The 21,961-nt window shown below is 35.2% G+C and overlaps 4 protein-coding genes across 5 annotated transcripts; 1 reads left to right on the forward strand and 3 right to left on the reverse strand.

The window, feature by feature from the left end:
- Positions 1-111: 111 nt before the first annotated feature.
- Positions 112-4,736, reverse strand: LOC140839294 (uncharacterized). Its single transcript, XM_073205932.1, has 6 exons — positions 4,658-4,736; positions 3,700-3,855; positions 3,498-3,600; positions 2,370-2,493; positions 1,291-2,181; positions 112-770 (listed from the first exon to the last, which is right to left on the reverse strand). Exons 1-6 carry the CDS (start codon positions 4,734-4,736, stop codon positions 387-389), a joined length of 1,737 nt encoding a protein of 578 aa, XP_073062033.1. The 3' UTR covers positions 112-386.
- A 2,194-nt stretch (positions 4,737-6,930) lies between these two features.
- Positions 6,931-9,338, forward strand: LOC140839946 (uncharacterized). The gene has a single exon (XM_073206966.1). It carries the CDS (start codon positions 8,106-8,108, stop codon positions 9,102-9,104), a length of 999 nt encoding a protein of 332 aa, XP_073063067.1. The 5' UTR covers positions 6,931-8,105; the 3' UTR covers positions 9,105-9,338.
- Positions 9,339-10,215: 877 nt separating this feature from the next.
- LOC140839948 (NADH dehydrogenase [ubiquinone] 1 alpha subcomplex subunit 1-like) lies at positions 10,216-16,159 on the reverse strand. Of its 2 annotated transcripts, XM_073206968.1 has the most exons (3): positions 15,988-16,156; positions 15,782-15,896; positions 10,216-10,433 (listed from the first exon to the last, which is right to left on the reverse strand). In XM_073206968.1, the coding sequence occupies exons 1-2, from the start codon at positions 16,093-16,095 to the stop codon at positions 15,801-15,803; spliced, it is 204 nt and encodes a 67-aa protein (XP_073063069.1). In that variant the 5' UTR covers positions 16,096-16,156; the 3' UTR covers positions 10,216-10,433; positions 15,782-15,800. The 2 variants fall into 2 exon arrangements, with proteins under 2 accessions (XP_073063069.1, XP_073063070.1); XM_073206969.1 differs by lacking the exon at positions 10,216-10,433 and having other exon boundaries at positions 15,780-15,896; positions 15,988-16,159.
- A 575-nt stretch (positions 16,160-16,734) lies between these two features.
- Positions 16,735-19,662, reverse strand: LOC140839947 (histone acetyltransferase TAP1-like). Its single transcript, XM_073206967.1, has 8 exons — positions 19,547-19,662; positions 19,398-19,477; positions 19,105-19,165; positions 18,646-18,829; positions 17,885-17,984; positions 17,597-17,697; positions 17,383-17,476; positions 16,735-16,989 (listed from the first exon to the last, which is right to left on the reverse strand). Exons 1-8 carry the CDS (start codon positions 19,588-19,590, stop codon positions 16,910-16,912), a joined length of 744 nt encoding a protein of 247 aa, XP_073063068.1. The 5' UTR covers positions 19,591-19,662; the 3' UTR covers positions 16,735-16,909.
- Positions 19,663-21,961: the final 2,299 nt, after the last annotated feature.

The raw sequence follows: 21,961 nt of genomic DNA on the forward strand, positions 1-21,961 counted from the left end.
ATGGAATCGTATTTCTTCGGAAAGTAACATAATTCTGCAATCTAACTTAAAGTGTATCTAATAACTGCTCACGCTTGCTGCTGTTAAACTGATGACAAGGAACAAGTGAGTTACTAATATTCATCTCATTACAACAACCATTTTGTATAGCACAAACCTTGCTTTTACATCGTTTGCTCATGACAACAAGTACAACCAAGTGGCCGATAAAAGGTATTCTTAAATCTAAAATTCATGTTTCAAGCCATAAGTAAAATACATACATTTTGCTTCGTCGGGTAACATAAAACGCTCAACAAGTATAGGATTTTCAGGAACCAAAATATTTTCAAGTAATATCATGGGGAAAGAATGAAAAGAAGGATAAAAACCCTTCATGAGAAAGGTTATTCCTTGTCAAATGGTTCTGGCAAACGCTCAAACCCATTATCAAAGAGGGATCCTTCGTCGGATTTGTCGTCAATACTGTGAAGCCAACTCATATTCTTCAGGTCCTCTTTAAGAAGAATCATGTCATACCGGGAGCTTTCATAAATATCGATGTTGGCAAGTTTTGCTGAAGATAAATGCTTGTCCTCTTCACTTCCACTTTCCGAAAATGAGTTAATATGATTCCCGTTTTCTGCAATGTCGCCATAACGAGAGATTGGAATGCATCCATTGCCAGATGCTGCACTAAGATGGGTTTTATGGTTGCTGGATCGAATGCTTTGAGGAAATAAATTTGAGACTGTAACAGGTCGAGACAAACTGCTGCTACTTTTTATATCCTGCAATAGAAGTAGAAGATTGTTCAGAACGATGATGCGAAAACATAAGCTCCACCTACTACCACATGGCAATAATTTAATGGCTATTCATTTCCCATTTCGTAAGTGAGAAGCCAATATATGGCCCTCAACTGGTGATAACATGGCACCAGCGCATCCTTAATAATGCTAGTCGCTTCTATTTAATAACTTTACCCACACTCATTATCCTGCTTGTTGGTTACATAAACTAATAATGAAAGGGAGAATAATGAACATGTCATCGCCACATGAAGCTTCTTGAGTGTCAGGAACAAACTAAGCTGAAAATGGAATTATGGGCAAAATGGTGACGGTGTTGGTATTACCATGTTATTTGTGATAGTTCAAGTTTGTTACCACCTAAATGGTAAACTAAAACACGGAGAAGTTTTCTTAGGAAACGTACAGAGCAACAGGCAAAACTTCATGTTGGGAATTAAATATTAAAACATATGTTACTAATAAAGATTTAAAAAAGTTCAAAGTTAGAAATGAATACCATATGCCTTGCAGCAATATCAGGAGTTTTCTTTGAAATTGTCCGACCAAACCCAGTGCCATCAGTGGATGTACTGACAGGTTTCCTAGTCGACAACTCTCTCCGATAATCCATTGAATTACTCAGCTGTCCATTCACAAGTGGTCGACCCCTTCCAATTGGATCTGCAGCTCTTCCCCTGGTGACTACTGGTGATGGCTGTCTCCTTGGCGCAGTGACTGTAGTCGCCAAAGGCTCTACATTGCCTTTGGCAGCCAGAGCCAGTCCAGGTCTGGACCTACCGGCAGATATTGATCTCTCTGTCAAAGTTGTTCGCAAGTTTGGTGGTGCTTCAAGTGGAAAATCAGGGAGTACAATCGTTTGTGGTGGGGTGCAAACTCGTGAAGCCGGGGAGCTTGGGCGAGATACAGAAGCAACATTGCGTCCGTTAGTGTGACCATGCCCACCTGAGACTGAAGCTCCAGAAACAAGAGATAAAGATGGTGCGGAATTTCGACGAGTAGGCGTAGATGGCCTCGTCCAGGCAGCAGAAGAGATCGTGTTTGCAGAGACTTGTGTCCTGGAAGTAGGAGTAGACGGTCTTGAGTTCTGCGATGGTTTTGGTTTATCCACTGAAGATGCAGTGGGAGTGGTACGAGATTTAGAAGGAGTTGTAGATCTTGACACTGTTGGGCGTGCAGAAGGGGTTGAAGCTCTTGTGGTCCCTGAAGTGCGGTTGGTGGGAGTGGATGGTCTAATATACGAAGATACCGAAGCAGAACTTGAGTTCAGAATGGATGTTGATTTATTAGAATAGGAATTGTGTTGGGAACTAGAGACAGAAGAACGAGTCACCGATCTGCTACGTGTTGATTTTGCAGCATGGTTGCTCTCTGACTGAGAGACTGACAGCTGAAAGTGGAAACTTTGTACGCTTACCAAAGATTTCATAAATTTGATAAAGTTGATAATGAAGTAGCAAGTCAACTTTAACAACACAGATAGAAGCGGAAATACTTCAAAAACAGAATTAAAAAAGCTGGCAAAGAGCCAAAAACTGTATTAGAAGCTAGTGGATAATGGGAAACTGGTTCACATACCCTTGAGGCCTTGGTTGTCGAGACTGATCTGACCAATGGACTGCTTCTTGGAGCTAGAAGACCATGCTGAGATTCATTTCCATCCGAAGAAGGGACCAAAGGAGTCCCAGGAGGTGTAAGAAGCCTATCATATAGAAACCAATGGTGCAAGACATTATTACTTAGAAAATTTCGCACAGTTCATCGTGTGGATTTGTTCGATGCAGATTATTACTAGCAACATTGATAATGTCAACTGTAACTGTGGTAATCCAGAGAAAACTCAAAAAAGGATTTATCGAGCTGTTAGCAATGGAGCTGATTACTACAAGATTAAGTTTGAATAATCAGCGAAAAATTGAAGAATACTTTGCCCCTTCTAATTGATCGTAATCATTGAGAAATTGTTTGGTGTTAATAACTATCCCGAGTGCGTGACTCTAAGAGAATATTCCAAGAAAGAGATTTAGTTCAGTGATGCGAACATTCAGCTACATTCTCAGTCGTATTTTTCTAAAACATGCACAGTGCTGAGGCATGAAGGCTGTACCCCATGTTCTGACTTCAAAGTCATCAAGAAAGATCAATTTCCTACTTAGACATTACATATCTTTGAGAAAATTCATTGCATGGAAAAGGGAAATATGAGAAGTTATAAAATAAATAATCAACGAGCAGACAATCCGTTGTGGAGTATCCAGAAAGAATCCAAGGGTATCCAAAATTATCCTAGAAATGTTCGTTAACATTCCATATCTCTTCTCGTCACCAATTAAGTAGGTTATTCAACAACTCTTGAATATCAATCCGGTTTCCAAGCTATTAACAAATCTACAACTTACACCACATCAAAAGTAGCATAGTCTTGAACTAACAATACATAAATACATCACAAAATCAGGACGGTAATGCATATTCGGAAAGTTCATTCCATATTTCAAGTGAGAAACTTAACCAATATCCTAGAATCCAACTTATTACAATCAGAAACAAAATCAATCACGTTCCATAATTGTTTTGCGGTGCTTGGGACAAGGGTAAACTTCAAGGCGAAAAAAAAAAAGAAGAAATAAAATCTCTGCATAAGCTACAATCCGGATCTGAGTACCCAATAATGAAAATAACAAGAAAAAGAGATCGAGGGATTACCAATCATAGTCGTGCTTCCCGCCATCCGCTGACAACAGATCATCCAATCCACTCTTCCCCTGTTTAGCCGATCCAATCGAGAGTCTCCCCAGCTTTAAAGATACTAAAGCACAGATTCACACAGTTAAGGCCAAACGGACAATAACATGAAAAATCAATACGAACTCGCAATTGGTTGAACAAATGCAGTAGAATCGCGAACCATCGGGGTGGTGAGCAGCTGAGGTAACGGAAAAAGGGCGGCGGGTCTTGGAGAAAAGATCCAAATTATCATCGCCATTGAAATTACGAAGTGATCCATTTGGAAAGAGTCCTGGCGGGACTCTTCCGGGCGGCGCCGATGACAGGTTCTTTGAGGCTGCGACTCATCAGATAACTCACAACACAGTATATGCTCGAAGGGATAAAAGAATATGGGATTTAGATCTGAAATCTGAATGAGCTAGCAGAGAGTTGGAAGAAGAACGCAATGCAGACGCAATTATGGCCAATGCTGCGTACGATCCAACTTACCTTTTTTTTATTTGGATCTTCTCGTGGCTGAAAACATATTTTTTTACACGAAATAATGTGAGCCGATAATACATTTCAGTTAATTTAAAAAATATCAGTAGAAATGAGATAATCAATTTGTCATTTTATGTAAAAAGTGTACGGCATTTTTATCTGTGAGATAAATCAACTCTATCAATATTCACAATAAAAAATGATATTCTTAGCATAAAAAATAATATTTTTTCATGGATAACCCAAATAAGAGATCTGTCTCACAAAATATGACTCGTGATACTGTCTCATACAAATTTTTGCCCAACCATAAATATCAATCGAATCTAAATCATTTTTTTTGTCAACCTCTGCGCTACTCACCACCACCTCCATAATTGATATAATTTTTTTTTTGGTGTAGAAAAATGATATTATTTCAAATGATAAAGATATAAAATAATTTGTCATTGAGCGTCTACGCATCAATTTTTTTTTTTTACTTTTTTTAAAAAAAATCGTGGCAAATTATTCATACAACGGATTGTTTATTATTTTTTTATACAAACAGCACAAAAATTTTTTCAATTTATTTAAATTATTATCCATAAGCAAGATATGTGATGGGTCCATGGCATGGCCCAACCATGTGTATGTATGTAATAAAGTGAAACATGAAACGAAGAATGGGACAGCTTCAACGTAGTATATTGTTCGATAACGATAGTCTTCACTCCCTTGTTTCCCTTTCATTGTCGTGGTTAACCAAATTCCTTTAATTATTATTATATAAAGTATATTTGGTGGTGAAGAAGCAACGGTCGTAATGCTCTATCAATCAAAAATTTCCATGTCAAATGATGAAAAGAGTCGATTTTTAATATTTTATTAATATAATATTATAATATAGACATTAAATAAGTATATTTCAAATCTTATTTTTGAACCATAGATCGAATGATATTCTAAAACATGTTTTATTTTTGTGCGTTATATACTTGTTATATATTGATTTTTCGTAACTTACACAATCATTTAGAATAAATGAGGTCTCATGTGAGATCGTCTCACGGATCATAATATGTGAGACAGGTCAACCCTACCCATATTCACAATAAAAAGTAATATTATTAGCATAAAAAGTAATATTTTTTCATGGGTGACCCAAATAAGAGATATATCTCATAAATACGACCCGTAAGACCGTTTCACACAAGTTTTTGTCTTGAGGGCAAAACACTCACTGATCGTACCTCTCCAAGTTTATTTATGTTTTTCTTAAAAAACACAAAATTGTATAAATAAATTAAAAGAAATTAGATTTTACTTAAATTTAGATTCTACCTCATGGTTATCATATTATCATTCTTGATTTTTTTTTTTTTCATGACCCCAATAAGTGCGTCAAATATTAAGTTAATTTTACTAAAGATTGAGATAGTTTTATATATTAATGAATTTATCATACTGAAATTTTTTGTTTTTAATATTAAATATTATATCAATGTATGAATATGGATACTTTTTTCCAAAAAAAGAACGAAACATAACATCAAAATTAATTAGTTTAGCCACAAAACTTTAATAACAATTATATATAGTAAATATATATTTATAATTCTATGATCATAAACATAATCATAGTTATTAATTATAATCTAAAATAGCTGTACTTTTACTTTATTATCAATTTTGAAAGCTAGACAATCAAGATTAAGGTAAACAATCGATGGGATTTAAAATATCATAGAACCTTATATTTTTTAGTAGATCTTTTGTGAGACAGGTCTTCACGGATCTTTATATGTGAGACATGTCAACCTTAACGATATTCATAATAAAAAGTAATATTTTTTTATTGATGATCCAAATAAGAGATCTGTATAACGAAATTGATCCGTGAGATCGAGATCGTCTCACGAGAGTTTTTGTGTATATATTTTTTATAGATGTTCGTACCATGTGCAGGCCAACTTAGATGCACATGTTTCTCGAATCCTGAAGCTTTCATAGTTGATACTAAATCAAATTAAATATTAAAAAACCAGAATCGTAACTGTTTGGAATTAATCATGAGTTTTAAAATCCTGAAAATATACATTGACGCTTTAGTTTATATAAATTTTAATTACATGAATTCAGTTTAACACCTTGTTTTTTTAATAAAATATAAACATATAATACTTTATAGGGATTTTATTTGTTTAAACCCATCTTTGAATAACCACTCTTTGACGATTCTAACCATTTTTCTCCTTTCCATTTGAACCCGAATCGCTAAGAATGGAAACAAAAATCATCTCTCACTGTATGATCATGATTTAATCTTTAATTGATATCTTAAACGTGTTCGTGTTTGTTTTATAGCTCTGGACTATTCTATTTATGCCAACAACCCATTAAACCCTTGTCTAATATAGTCAAGTAAATCACACCGAACAAGTTATGTATGAATATTACAAGTTCGTCTAAGAAGATATTGATAGAAAAGTCGAACTTCTCACCGGTAGTCAAACGCTCACTCCATCAACTCGGATATTTTTTCGAGGAACAACAACAACAACAATATAGTAATATTGATAATAATTTTTTTTATTCTAGTGTCCGGTCAAACTAATCTTAAAAGATGATATCTTTCCTCTCCACCTCTTAGGTGATTCTGAATATAATAGTCACAGTCTATGTACACAGACGTTAGAGTCAAATAAACCAGACTTCTTTGCATTCAAAATAAATTATGTCTTCCAAATATGACTTATCTTCCGGAATAAATCTTGTCTTTCGAGAGGCCAAGTGAGTTCTCAATCATGGTGTTTTACGATTGCGTAAAGTAACAATCTTTTAAGTTGCAAATCCCCTCCAAAATGCATTTTGTTAACTTGTTTTATTTTGTTTCGAAAGCTAGATTTATAATTCAGTGTCGTACATGATACAGCCTACCACCGCTTTTGTATAGTTCATAGTATCTACTTTCTTCTAGTTGTTTTTCCCTTTGCTTTCCTGGCACTTGTCTTTTACACTCTCTGTATCTACCTCCGTCACTTTCCTCTCTCCTCCACTTCGTCTTCCACTTGCATCCATCTTTCACGCACACTTGTACGTTACCAAGCTACTCTTGTGCTCTATCGTTGCTGCTACACCTACCCTTTTGCTCCAATCCAGTTCTTTTATCTGTATTATGATGATACAATGATAAAATTTGCGGAAGGGATGCTGACGCATTGAGCATTTTTTTTAATTTATAGGCGGATAGGATATGTTAGTGATCTTTATCTGTTTTGATTTTATTGAAAATACGTTATCTTGGATCTTTTCCCCTTTTCTCGCAGAAAAATAAATAAATAGATAAGGAAAAGGGTGGATCTCACTGGGTGAGAGAAGTGTTTCCGGGGAGGCGGGGCGTACATTTCTTGGTAAATCAGTTGTTTCCGCTTTTTGGGTTTCATTTACGTTCATTTACTTCAGTCATTCCTCTATCGGATATAGTCTTTTCCTGTTTATCCGGAGGGCACCGCCATTTTGTCGGTGCTTCGCGTCCCTTACGGTTTAGGGTTTATATGCGCGCGCGTGTGTGTATAAAGATACAGAATCCGCCGGCTTGGCCGCAACTTGGATTGGGGGAACGGTTATCACATCTTGAGTCGGTGAGTTCTTGATTTGGGAATTTTATACTCCATTTGGAGTTTCGTCGACTTGTTTAAAGAAGAGAGGCTTCTTTTTTCTTATAAATTTTTTATGCAGTAGATTCTTCTCTTTAGATTATGGTATTAAATATTGTGATGCTGTAGATTCTAAAGAGAGAGGGGATGAGGGACTTAAAAGTGCTTGTGAGGCTTGCTGCTACTTTCCAACTGTCATTGTTGGTTAACGATCATGGAATATGATTCTTTATGAACTTTGGTAACCTGTCATATGTGACTGAAGTTTCTTGATCCTGTTATAAATATCAAAGGAGGATAGGGGGGAGTTTATTCTTTGCCTGCTTGATCCTCTGGGATCTAAGGATCATTTCGGCATTCAGATTGCCTGTGGGTGGACAGTTGTCGTTTTTGTCTTGAAACTAGATTTGTATCTACTAAATTGGTTGGCTCACATCAATTTGTTATTTAGAAGCATTCATCCATGAGGCTTGTTAGAGATCTTGTATTGCTTTGTCTCTGTGTGTGGTTATTCTTGTTGCTGAGAGTCATCAGAGCTCAATCACCCCCTTCTTCAACTTCTAATTCAATATTTAGTAATGCACGGGCACTAGATGCTCTCCTCCAAGACTATGCGTACCAGGCATTTGTGCGTCCACGAACCGGTATTGTCTATGATGGGGTTGTCCCCTCTAATCTGTCCGGGATTCAGGTCTCGGCCATGAGACTCAGGAGTGGTAGCTTAAGGACAAAGGGTGTTCGTATGTACAAGGAGTTTGAGATTCCCAGGGGTGTTAAGGGACAGCCTTACACTGAGAGGCTTGTTTTGGTCTACCAGAATTTGGGCAATTGGTCTATGGTATATTACCCCCTCCCTGGTTACATGTATTTATCACCAATATTGGGCCTTCTAGCTTATGATGCTGCGGATCTTATGGCCAAAAACTTACCTGTGCTGGATATCAAGGCATCTGGTCAACCCATATCTATCAAGTTTTCGGAATTAAAGTCGGTGCCAGAAGGATCAGTTCCCAAGTGTGCATCATTTGATTTAAACGGTTCAGTTAGTTTCTCTAGTGTTATGTCAGATAATATCTGTACGACATTCCAACAGGGGCACTTCTCTATTGCAGTGGAATCAATTGCCCCAGCTCCTGCACCATTCTCCTTCCCTTCACCGCCATCCCCGTTGCCTCCTCCACCAAGAGGAATTAGTGGTGCTCAAGAAGAGCAGCAAGGGAGTAACAATTCCAAGGTCTGGATAATAGTGGGGTCCGTGGTAGGAGGATTTGCACTGTTAATCATTCTAGGACTAGTGATCGTGTGGCTGTGCAGGTATAAACGCAGGAAGAAAATGCACCAAATGGAGAGGGCAGCGGAGGTGGGGGAGGCTTTGCATATGACCACAGTTGGCAGCAGTAAAGCACCAGTAGCTACCGGAACAAGGACACAACCTACGCTTGAGACCGAATACGTACCCTGAGTTTATGTTTGGAATTCTTGCTTTCTGCTTGCAGATCAGTTAGTAGGTGCCTAGTCCATTGTTTTGTTCATTCTTGTGGGTTGTGCTTTGGGAAGTATAGAGATTATTGTTGGTGTATATAATAATCTACGGCGGCCTTAGAATAACATTCATATTTGATTCATTTGTGAGTAGTGTGCATTTTGGCTGGAACCAGTGGATTTCAAGTCTCCGATGAAGGAATTTTACTTGTCACGCTACAGGATTTTTTTGGTACCACCTCTTTTCTGTTAGCTAACGTCTGAAGGTGGCTGATTTCATTCTGGATTCCACTATGATTTTAAAATTTTCCTTCGAACCATGAACAGAACCAGTCTTTTTATATATTTAATTTAAATATAAAGTAGATCATAATTTGGGAAATCGAAAACTTACAATTTGGTTCCATTTTTTCAAAAATCAGAATCGAAACCATGTGAAAAAGTAGAAACTAAAAATTCTCTCAAGACCTAAGTATGTAACTTAAAGAGTTCGACTTTTAGATGTTTAAATAAAATACAACCTTTTATGTTTCTTTTAATAGAAAATAAAACATTCATAATATTTCATAAAATAGTTATTAGATAAATAAATTTAATTAGTTTCATAATCTTATAAGATGCCTTGTAATTACTCCTTTACCACCAAAATTTAAGAAATAAACTATTTGTTTTTCAACCATATCAAATTTACATTGATTAGTCAACAATAAGTCACGTTGCTTAGAATCGTGTTCTCAGTAAAAAGTCTTCCTGCATGTCATGTGCATACTGACAAGTGTGAAACATTATTGTAATGAAACATACGTGCTCACAATCAATATGCATCAGAGGAAACACCCCCATAAAATCTCATTTAGATTTCAATAATGGAAATAAAGAACGTAAATTTCCAAAAATAATTGCAAACTCAATTGAAATAAAAAGGATATAAAGGAACAATTTCAAAATTGTTGATATACATTTCCTTGTATATTTTCTAGGATTACTCTTGATAAATTTTCTAGGACTACTCTTGATAAATGGTATACGGTTAACAAGTTCCTGGACAGTGGATAACAAAAAGCATGGTTTCTAGTAAAAAAACACACAGATTGATGAAAGAAACTGCCATATCTTTTGGAATGTAAAGAAGCTTTCAGGCATTATCATAAGACCATGTTCAGTCGCCAAATAACATTTCCCAAGTGATAAGCGTGGGTCCAAAACAATAAACACAACAAAATACAACTACAATGTAGTTCACATAAGAGTCCACAGACCGCGAACCAGCATTAATTTTTATTACAAAGAAGCCTTCCAACAGAGTCACCTGCATCACCGTGACACAAAAAACAGGTAATGGTAGTTAAACTTCCTTCCATTTATTTAACTCCTCATAATCGTGAAGAATGGTTGAAATATAGGGATATTGAGGTTAAGGAGAAATGATACATCAAGGTCGAGATTTCAGGATGCAATACTCAAATCCAAAATTGCTGTGTGAAAAAAAATTGAAACGAAGTAGAAAGATCGAAGCCGTGAGATAGCAGAAGCTAAGCTTGAATTGCTGCTACACCCGAAACAAATGAAGATTGATAATGCGAGATGCCGAGAGCATTGCTTCAATTTGGGGGCTGCTATGCCAGAAATATATTTGAAAAAAGGGAAGACATGGCATAACCACACCCAGAATGGGCGCGCTGCACCTGATTTTAAGTTAAACCTATATTTGAAAGTAAAATAAGGAAAAAAAGAGGTTGAAAAGGCCAAGATCTAGGAAATTTCAATGAAAAACCTCGGACTATAACCGAGGAACTTCTCATCATCGTCTATTATCAGTTTTAAGAATCTATTTTAAGTTTTTGATCAAGGAAGAGTATGGAAATTTTTGGAAAGATAAAACTCAATTTTCTCACACCTTAATTTATTTATCTTCAAACAAACTACACATTGTGCAAAGCCTATACTTTTGTCATTCCATAACCCAAAAAAAAAAACTGGAAACTTTGGCATGAAGCAAACATCAAATGATGCCTATATTAAAAATAAGTATGCTAGGTTTAAATCCTATGCGATTACTTTCATTCTACATCATATGGCCAAAATCAGTGGTTCAAGGTTAACACAAAGCCATCAACGAAAAAATATTACTTTTTATTGAGTGAGTGTGTTTGTGCGTTTATGCGTGTCTTTCTGTGTTCAGACTTATTTTCATGTGTGTCTTCTCCTTGGGCGTATCTTGACGTTTGACACTCAGGTTTACGTCTCTAAATCTCAACCTTTGGGCGGATTTCAAACGCCTGAGACATTCTCCCGCTGCCTGTTTTGCACGTCTCATTCTGGAGGGCCTCAGACGCCTGACGCACTCTGTGAGGAGGTCAGCTTTGCCACCTGGGCGGGACCAGAAGCCCACTATCAGATTTTCAGGGTGTAGGTGGGTCACTCATTTGGACCCATGGGTGTTGGAGCTTCAGGCGCTTGCGGTCGGTCCCATTGCCTGGACACTGTAGACATGTACTTATCAGGGAGTCCTGGCGGGATCAGACGCCCTCCCCGGATTCATATACTTTGACATTGGACACCTCTTGCATCGAGACTCTAAGCAGTCCATTGCTTACACTGGCTTTAGAGGATGTTCTCACTATGCTCATTTGTTCTCTTTCAACTATGATGCCTTGATGTTTTCCATATTGAGTTATCCTAGTATTATCTGGTTACTTTTATTTTGTTATATTTGCTTTCATATGAGTTTAGCCTTCTGCGGAGGTCGTGATTCAGTCCCCCTCCTCACTTAGGTTTATTTTCTTTGTCCAGTTGACACTTTTTCATGCTTTATTTATTTACAGATAGGGGTTCGCCAAACCACTCGCCACATTGGCGGTGTTTCTACTAAAAAAGACTCTAAACCCTAAACCCACTAAATTAATTTCACAAAAAAATAGTTGTCTTTGTATAATAGAATGGATGAAGAATTTACTCCAAAATGTCTTTTTTGAAGTACAAAATGGGAACAAAGAAATATATGTTCAAATCCAGCAGCGAAAAATTCTAAGAATCTTCACAATATCAATAATTTAAATAGCACTCATTTTAAGCAACGGATTAAAAAGTAACGGTCTGGTGCCCAGAGATGTCAATGCGGGTTGGCCCAGCCCGTCAAACAATTTTAGCGGGCTGGCTGTAATTTTATAGGCCCATTTAAAGTCGGGGGCCGGCCCACATTGGTTGAGGGTCAAGTAGGGTTTGGCCCGATCGGGCTCGGGTTGGCCCGTATGTTGAGTAAATAATCAAAAAAATTCTAAACTTATGTGGAGTCTGAAGACCAGAGAACAAGAGAAGCCCTAATTCTTTGAGACTCAAAGCCACGGCCGTCTCTCGGCTCTCGCCTCTCAGTACCCACATCTCTTCCAAGTTCTTCCTCTTTTCTCTGCACTGCACAACAGCCACACCACCATTGACCACCCAGCGCCGCCGGTCTGCCGTCTGAACTTCACCACAGCTCAGCATGACGGAATCTTTTATTGTTTGTTTCATGACTTCATATCGCTCTAGTGTTTGTAATTGTAACAACCATATCAAGATTCAAGAATAACACAAATATGAAGTATATGTCCTACAAATTTTTGGTGCTTTTTTGTTTCATTACTTCATGTTGCCTAAACTTCCAGGCTTCCAATGCCATCAATCGTTTTTTGGAATTTTTATGCTTAGGAATTTATATATGTCGACACAAATTAAAAAATTTCAGAGATGAAAATAATAATTTGAATGTTATAATTAAGTGGGGGTCTAGCTGTAAATTTTATTATAAACAGAGAGTTTTAGCTCATTGTTTACACAAGGATTTCATCTATTTAGTTTGTTGATTTATTTCTAGCAAATTTAAATTAACATTTTAAACTCATAAATTCATATGTAATTAAGGAAATATCATAAAGTAAAATAAGTTAAGCTATAATTATATTAATAAAAAACAACATCAACCAGAAAAGGTATAGAATCCGAAATTCAATAAAGTTAAAAAAAAGTTATTTAACAAATTCACATGTCTCTCTGCCCTGAATTTTCCCCAGTACATATGTTCAGTCAATGTGTTGCTTCGGCGTACGTGCTAGCCTTTATTGTTTGAATTAAGATTTATATTTTCTGTTCTGAAACTGAAACTTTAAAAAAAATTACAGATTGGTTTTGAAATGGACTTTGCTTCTCAAACTCCAACTACTAAAGCGGATGTTGATGAACTGGAAAATACCAAGCATGATGAGAGTTCAACTAAACCTAAAAGGCATAGAGAAACTTCTGATATTTGGATGTATTTTAAGAAAATCAAAGGGATTGGAGGTGTAGATAAGCTGAATGTAATGGATGTAAAAAACAGTATAAAAGTGGGAGTAAACAACATGAAACTTCTACTTTGTGGCGTCATTTTAAAACTTGTAGCAAATTGAAGTTCCATGATGTAGGACAAATGATTATTGATCAAAATGGGAAGATGATGCCTAACAAAATAGACCAAAAGTTTGAATTTGAGTTAGTGGCTTGTGCAATCATTAGACATGATTTATCATTTTCATTTGTTGAGTATGATGGTAGTAAAGCTTAAATGAAATACATAAATCCTGATGTTTATTGTAATTCTAGAAATACTCTTGTTTCGGATCTTAAACAAATTTACTTGAGGGATAATGATAGACTAAAGCATGATTTTTCTACTGTTCAGAATATAGTTTGTTTAACTTCAAATTTGTGGATGGCGTGCACTATTGAAGTTTTTATTTGCTTGACTGCACATTTTGTTGATAATAAATGGAAGTTGAATGGTAAAATTCTTAGCTTTTCTCATATTCCTCCACCACACTGGAATTTGAACCAGCTGCGAAATTGTTTGAATTTTTTAAGGAGCGGGAGGTTGAGAAAAAAGTTTTTTCTTGACACTAGATAATACATCTAGTAATGACAACATGCAAATTCATTTGAAAGAGCAACTCTCTTTGTATGATAGTTTATTATGTGACGGGAGTTTTTTTGTACTGCTCATATATTGAATCTAATTGTCCAAGAAGGTTTGAAAGTGGCTATTGTAGCTTTGAATAAAATTAGAGTATCAGTCAAGTATGTCAAAGGTTCGGAGACTAGGATGGAGAAGTTTCAAGATTGTGTATGAGCAGTTGGTAACATTGATACGAGTATTGGCCTGCGATTGGATGTGTATACTCGTTGGAACACAACGTAATTAATACTTGATGGTGCCATCGAATATAAAACAAAGTTTCGCTTTTGATTTCCTTCAATTCAATGACAAGAATTATAAATTTGGTCTTTCAAGTGAAGAGTGGAAAAGAGGAGAGAAAATATGCGAGTTCATTGAGCCATTTTATGAAACTGCCAATTTGATCTTTGGTTCTTCTTAACCTACATCAAATTTTTATTTTATGCAAGTCTAGAAGATTGAAGTTTTGTTAAAGAAAAACTATTTGCATGAAGATGATGTGATAAGTGATATGATCTAATTAGTTTATACTTCATGTCATAACTATTCCAATTAATGTAGGAAATGACGGCGTATGAGAGCCAAACAATTACAAGTGATGGAAAATCTCAATTGGATCTTTATTTGGAGGAGCCAAAACTTGAATTTACATATCATCGAGATTTGAATGTTTGAGTATTGGAAGAATAAAAAACTTCGGTACCCAACCTTTGCAATAATGGTATGTGATGTTTTGGCTATTCTTATTACTACGGTTGCATCAGAATCAGCTTTTTCCATTGGTGCTCTTATGCTAACCATGTATAGAAATTGCACACTTCCTGAAAAAATTCAGATTCTTATTTGCATTCACAATTGGTTACATGGTTATGTTGTTGGTAATTTTGTTTGCAAATTTTTTATTTGTTCTTGACTTAGTTGATACAGTAGTTTATTATTGTTTTAATTTTATATTAAGGTTGATAAAGGTAATGAAGACGACACAAGTGTTAAAACAACATTGTTCAATCAAAGATCAAATGCCGTTATTGATAATGAGGAAGAGGAAGAGATGGAGGAGAAGAATTTGATATGGATGATCTCATGATTGATGGAATTTAAAAATCTGTGTTGTTTGTTTAGTTTAATAAACTTTAATTTTTTGCTTTGTGAACTCTTCAACTTTTCAGTACTTTGTTGAACTTTTTAGTTATGGACTATTTTGTTTGGTCATTGGCGTGGATTAATTCATTGAGTTTTTCCCGAAATTTTTCTGGATATTTTTTAGGCTGGCCCGCCCAAATTGCGGCACAGCTTGGGTTGGGTTGGGATTTCCCAGCCCGCCATCCAGGATGGCAGGCCGGCTCGATTGACAGTACTACTGGTGCCTAAAAGGTTCTAATAACATAATAAAAAATGAGCAACTCCATGCGCAAATTGTCTAAAAAGAATCATATTGGAGGTAGAGATCCCAGTTTTAATAAAATGAAGGTATTGAATGTTTATCTCATATACTATGTAAGCGAATTGTCAAATTGAAGAAACAAGAATTTTCTGTCACAAAATTTCTTCTTTACGAGAACACGAAGGCCTTGCCCCAGTCGTATCGACCAAAGTACTTAACTTCTTAGATTACCAAGCATCAATCGTATTCTAAAATTTTCATCAGATGGTAGCAGCAAACCTAAAACAAGAAGGAGAAAAAAAACCTTTTACGAATACGATAATCTAGCTCGAAGGCGAATGAGAGGAGAGCATCTCCGTGATCTTCTTATCCCGTTTCTCCATGGCCACATCCCACACGTCGTTCCCGATGTGCTTCGGCTGCAAAAATCGTACGATTCATTAATCAGAAGGATTCAATTGATTCAAAACAAAAAGAAATAGAGAGAAGAATGGATCTGGAAGTACAGACGCGGCCATGGGCTGTTTTGTGGATGAAGTATTGGGCGTTTCCCATGACGCAGAGCATTCCCGCTATAATTCCCAGAGGTAGCATCGCTTCTAGCCACACCATCCCCATTTCTAATTGCTTTCGTCGTCTTCCGCTTCCGCTTCCGCTTCCGCTTCCGTAGACTATATTGAATGATTTTTACCTTCTCCATAAATCCAAAGATCAGTCGAGTTCTGTATCGGGCTTAGATCACCTTATTGGGCTTGGCCCAAAACGGAAAACCCAATTGCGGTTGTACAAAATACAAAAACGTTGTTGGGAATTTAATTATTATGGCACATCTTAAAAATGTTTTCTTAAAAGTAACTATTTATTAAACATTTTACAATATAGTCTTGCATTATTCGAAAATCCTAAAGACCCTCTTTTGGTTTCTTTTTATCATTTTATGTACTTGTTTGCTATTTCTGTATTTACCCTTTTGCTTCCCATCCCGTTTACTTGCGCAAGTATCAATCTATTAAAACTTGTGTATTTTCTGGTGGGAAATTTGTTGTCTGCCTACTTATTCCTATGGGGTTATAAAATGTTCGTGATACAACTAGGATTTTACGTTTTTAGTACATTAATTGATTTAAAACACCAGCATACTCCGATCACACAGGTTAGGCCATCACAATCTAATAGTTGGCAAAACACCGGGATACTTCCTCGGTGTAGCATAGAAGAAAAACCTTGGATTTGGCTGCTACAAATGTCGACCAGCCCCAAAACAGTTGGAGAATAAAGAAGATATGTTGTAGTGAATGAAGATACATTTTTACAAATAAAACACTTTCAGAGTAAATGTACATTGTGACTTGTACATGTTAATACTAGGACCAATTTTTCCAAGCAATCTGGTACACTGGAACCATATTACATAACTAGAATTTGAGATAAGCTAATACTTCGGGTGCCAGAACATGCCTTTAATACCGTCGGGGTCAGGTTCGAAACCCAGGTTCCGATAGAACTCCACGACTGCATAAAATATTAACGAACCAAACATTATGCTACCAATAAACAACGATACTCAAAGTCCAGGTGTATAGGTGTTTATATATTCTGTTTCCCTATCAGTCACTTGGTCTTGTAGATGATTAGTTCCCTTTCGCTAGGAATGTCATTGTATTTCTATGTAGGATTTAACTCTCATAATTTATACGGTTGCTAGGCTTTTGATCCATTTTGTATTGCCCAGGTATGTCAGGAATATTTTCTAAATGCAATCATCAATCAGTACTATTTACATTTACAGATAAAAAGATACACCACCACGCTTAGCGCTTGTTCCTTATTGATTTTTGCCTCATAATGCTCGGTGCAAACAAGCTCTTCCCAGTTGATTATTAGATTTTTGTTGAGGCACTTTACCTTGACTATCGGCAAAAAGTGAAATATTTCCGATGTCCCGTTGCAATAGTGACCTTACAAGCTTCTCGATAAGGGCTTTCCCAAGTCCTTGGCCCTAAATCACAGGTAAACATTCATAAATCATGATGAACAAAGTAGCAAAAGATTATATTTCTAAGCAAAAATTCTAAAAAATTTGCTAGAGCTTGCTTCTAGCTTAATATAATGAGACTACCTGATATGAAGGATCAACAAGAACATCCCAAATTGTAGCATTAAAAGCATGGTCAGAAGTAGCACGGGCCATCCCAATCAACTTCTTTTGTCCGTTTCCCTCTGCCAAATAACTTGCCAAAGTACATAAGATGTCCGTCACTCAGTTTACAAAAGGCCATAGTACTCAGAGTCATGTAGGTTATAGTTTATAAACGAATTTTGCAAGAAAAATGAGTAATATACTTCTAGTAATTATTTTTGGCAAAAATTCTGATGTTTGACTTGGATAGGTCCTGTTACTAAGTACCTTCGCCTGCTGATTTGCTCACAGAATGCAACGTAGCAACCATATAGCTATTTCTCAGAGCTGCAGCAAGCTTTGACAGAGGCCTTCGAGGCCAACCAACCTATGAAACCCATTATGAAATCATTATATTGATCTTAACTATTTCAAATTTACTCAGGATAATTATAAGGAATAGTGGTGCCCATATCACAAAGAAACTGTTCGAAATTCTAAAATCTTGCTAAGTTTCCAAAGATGCAAGAGGTGAAGCCAAATGAACATAACCCTCTATTGTACAGGTCAGTGAACAAGCATTTACCTACTCCTTTCTGGAATAATAGTTCGAAACAGAAATATATAAGGTCAAAGAAAGAGGAGCTCGGCGACATAATGTAGATTTCTGACCGGATTTCCATTTAAGGGGAACTGTATGAATTCAAAGAAACATGAAGCCAAAAGGAGACTGCATATGAGGAATACTATAGCTCATAACAAGATTAGTCAATAAATTTGCTGATCAACTAAAGAACTGAAGTGGAAGTAACAGTTAGCTTTTTTCCTACTGTGAAGCATGGTCGCCAAAATTTAAGTGTGCGATCCCGCATTATCGTGTCACATAGCCATTATATATTGGTAGCAATAGCATCTCTTTTTAGAGAAGCAGAAAGAAATAACCAATTGCGGTTAAGAGAATTATGTCCATGGACATAAATGTGTCCCGTGATTTAGTTTACAACTAATACCCTTCAAGAGAAAATATAACAGAGTAATGGTTTAATCACCTTATCACACAAAGCTTGAAGATCATACAAATCGACACTGCCACCGGATGAAAATATGATATGTTCGACTATTCCAGCAGGTTGGGTTCTCTCAACAAGAACAAATTCTTCAGGTAAGGCATTTTCCTCTTCTTCGGTTGTGGAAGGCGGTGCTATAACTTGTGTCGTATTGTTCTTCAAAATCCTAAAACATAAAGCACATCAAAGTGTTCATCTAGTCCACATCCTACAGCTCGTGTCAAGTTTAAACTACATTAACATGTACTGGTTACACTACTTACTACATAAAAAATAACATAAATGCTAGCCGTTCTCAGCATATTTGCCTAACCAATTTTCCACGAAATTGTTGAAAGACTCGTCTTTCAATCTAATAGGAGCGACCACCATAATTATACAGATATTCCAGTTAACATAGCTACCACAAATACAATACATATATCAAACACCTCAATTTACCCTGATCTTATGGACTCCCAAAAGCGAACCTTAAGTCCAGAAATCTTTTGGTTCCTGCTACCTGCAAAGTAGACGGAGATATGTCATGTTGTAAAGCAGCCAATTGAACCATACATATCTAGTACACATAACCATAGCGTGTAGCTTTAAACCAACAAACAGCTAATTTCCTCTGCTTCGGATGTTAAAGATATCGCAGCTCAATTTCAAGTACGGTCTAAACGAACAGGTATCAACCCAATTGCCGACTAAGGAAAATGACTCCAGCAAACAAAAGGAGCGGCAGAACAAACCTGTCCCCAGCACGAAATGCTGAGGAGACGGAAAATTTGGCGGGTGAGAGCGGCAATCGAGAGAAACAAGTGGAGGGTAACTGTATACACAGAAGCAGCGCATTAGGACAAGTGGGCAGAGTGAGACGAGGGTTGGAGTTGGTACTCACAGCTTGATTAAAGCGGGTAACACGAAGGCGGCGCGGGCTGGCATTTTTGGAGATCAATCCACACTCAAGGGCTACCCATTCTACCGTGCAGGAGGATCCAAGAGTCAATAATGGTGCACGTGACTACGTGAGTAATTAAACTGCTGAAAATATATGTATGAAAATTTGATAATATTTAAATGAATTAAAATATGGCCAGTAACATTATCAATTGAACAAATCAAACCACAAAAAAAAATCATTATCATAAACGGTATATGAATCGGAAAAGTTATCTTATCTACATAACACATTTTTCAAATACTTCTTGGTTGATTTTGATAACTCAACAATTCTTTGTCGTAGTTTTTATAATATGCGTATAACTATTTTGGCGTACTCAACAAGCATATGATCATCTTTAACACTTATTATGCTATTTAGAATCTTCATCTGAGATCTGACATGCTTGTAATTTACTTCTCTATCACGATATTTTTCGATTTTCTACATATTTTTTATCCGATAATCTTATAATTCCAACTATTAGTTTTTTTAATGTCTTTTCAGTTTATGACAATCATCAACTGTAACTCCTAAGAAAAAATTCTTTTAGCCTTGATAGATTTTCACTTGTCAGTAAAAGTATTTATAACCTATATATCCTTTGACAACATAACCAGTGAATAGTGTTATAATTTCTCCAAATATGGTGATATTTGTAATATCATTTTTATATATTTTATATCAATATTATTAACATATAGCTATAATGTTAATAATTTTGTATCAATTATTTCTCAATCACTTTGAGAAATAATACTTGAAATTCTATTCAAATTACATATATTAGAACTGTGTCCTCGTTTAATTTGACACAATTCAGGAAAGTCGTCTCGTTAGTCATTTTTTTAGAAGCTTTGGAACAATGATTGCATTCATCATATCATGAAAATAATATAGTTTCAATCTCATTTTTTGTGTTTAAAACATAATATTATATTATTCATTGAAACAAAACAAATTTTCTTCTATCGAGTTTACATTTTGTTTATAATATTTTATATCTTGTGGAACGATATACAAAATTAATTATTGTATTTTAAAAATTTTGAGAAACACACGAATAACGTAATTAAGATATGCATTCAACATTATATAAAATTATTTGTTTTATTCAATATCTCATCTAATAATACGACTGTTAGATTTCACGATCTTTTTATGATAGTCAAAATTAAATTGATGAAATATTGTAGAATTAAATTTATATTTCGCTATTTGGCTAAGTGAACTTATCTAGCGATGAGTTTTTAATGATATCGTCTTATATCAAATAAATGAGATGATTAGCCACTTTGACTAAAAAAGTGACACAAACAACCTCTTAGCAACCTCAGAGTATATCGAGATAATATTGGAGGAAATAAAGTGCAACTGACTCAATGTCTCAATTTAGTACAAATTCACAAAATTGATCTTTTGTGTTCACAAAGTTTTAGAATTGTTCTCATACTATTATAAATAGAATGAGAATTGTGTAAACCTTGTTTTTCGTGTATTTCTTTTATGGATGAAATATTTTTCTTTTTGAAAAACTGATTTTATTCTTTGAGAAATATTGACATTTTATATGACATACATACAACATAATCAAAACAAATGACATATAACAATAAAAAATGTTAACTCTAGTGTAAAAAATTCATCCCATTTCAAGGACACTAAATGATCAAATGAAGCATATTATTTAGTGGAGGACCTCATTTACAACGTAGAAAATAATTTAAACTAACATAAAAAATAATTTAATTTATTCTATTGCAAGAACACTAATTGATCAACTGAAGTATATTATTTAGTGGAGAACCTCATTTACAACGTAGAAAATAATTTAAACTAACATATAAAATAATTTAAAGAGCCTCATTAAAAATCTATTAAACTAACGTAGAAAATAATTTAAAGAACCTTATTAACATGACAAATTATAAAACGAACAAATGGTAAAATAGTAAGTTTATAAATGAAAATTATATATTTATAATATTGAAATAAATGATTTTTTTAAATATATAACATGTAATAAAATTAAATTTAAAAGGTAAATCAAATTAATAACTATCTTGATAGAATTAAGTACACTATTAATGATCATAAATATATAACATGTAATGAAATTAAATTTAAAAGGTAAATCAAATTAATAACTATCTTGATGGAATTAAGTACACTATTAATGATCATATTAAACTAACATAGAAAATGACCTAAAGAATCTCATGAACATAACAAATTATAAAATAAATAAAAAGGGTAAAATATTAAGCTCACAATACAAACTCATATATTTATAATAATAAATAAATAATAGTATTATATTATATTATTATTATTAAAATTATAATATATATATATATACACACACACACTTTT

Source organism: Primulina eburnea, chromosome 8, assembly GCF_022965805.1.
Source record: "Primulina eburnea isolate SZY01 chromosome 8, ASM2296580v1, whole genome shotgun sequence".
NCBI classification, from domain to species: domain Eukaryota; kingdom Viridiplantae; phylum Streptophyta; class Magnoliopsida; order Lamiales; family Gesneriaceae; genus Primulina; species Primulina eburnea.

What these genes read in the sequence shown, in the direction of transcription:
- LOC140839294 (XM_073205932.1), bottom strand. Translation starts at nt 4,736, where the DNA reads ATGAAAGGGAAACAAGGGAGTGAAGACTATCGTTATCGAACAATATAC. An exon ending in AGCTGCTCACCACCCCGATG is followed by an intron (nt 3,601 to 3,699) that starts GTTCGCGATTCT and finishes TCTGTGCTTTAG; the next exon opens with TATCTTTAAAGCTGGGGAGA. An exon ending in GGGAAGCACGACTATGATTG is followed by an intron (nt 2,494 to 3,497) that starts GTAATCCCTCGA and finishes TCTATATGATAG; the next exon opens with GCTTCTTACACCTCCTGGGA.
- LOC140839946 (XM_073206966.1), top strand. Translation starts at nt 8,106, where the DNA reads ATGAGGCTTGTTAGAGATCTTGTATTGCTTTGTCTCTGTGTGTGGTTA.
- LOC140839947 (XM_073206967.1), bottom strand. Translation starts at nt 19,590, where the DNA reads ATGCCAGCCCGCGCCGCCTTCGTGTTACCCGCTTTAATCAAGCT. An exon ending in GCATTTCGTGCTGGGGACAG is followed by an intron (nt 19,166 to 19,397) that starts GTTTGTTCTGCC and finishes TCTACTTTGCAG; the next exon opens with GTAGCAGGAACCAAAAGATT. An exon ending in GAGCAAATCAGCAGGCGAAG is followed by an intron (nt 17,698 to 17,884) that starts GTACTTAGTAAC and finishes GTTATTTGGCAG; the next exon opens with AGGGAAACGGACAAAAGAAG.
- LOC140839948 (XM_073206968.1), bottom strand. Translation starts at nt 16,095, where the DNA reads ATGGGGATGGTGTGGCTAGAAGCGATGCTACCTCTGGGAATTATAGCG. An exon ending in ACAAAACAGCCCATGGCCGC is followed by an intron (nt 15,897 to 15,987) that starts GTCTGTACTTCC and finishes CGATTTTTGCAG; the next exon opens with CCGAAGCACATCGGGAACGA.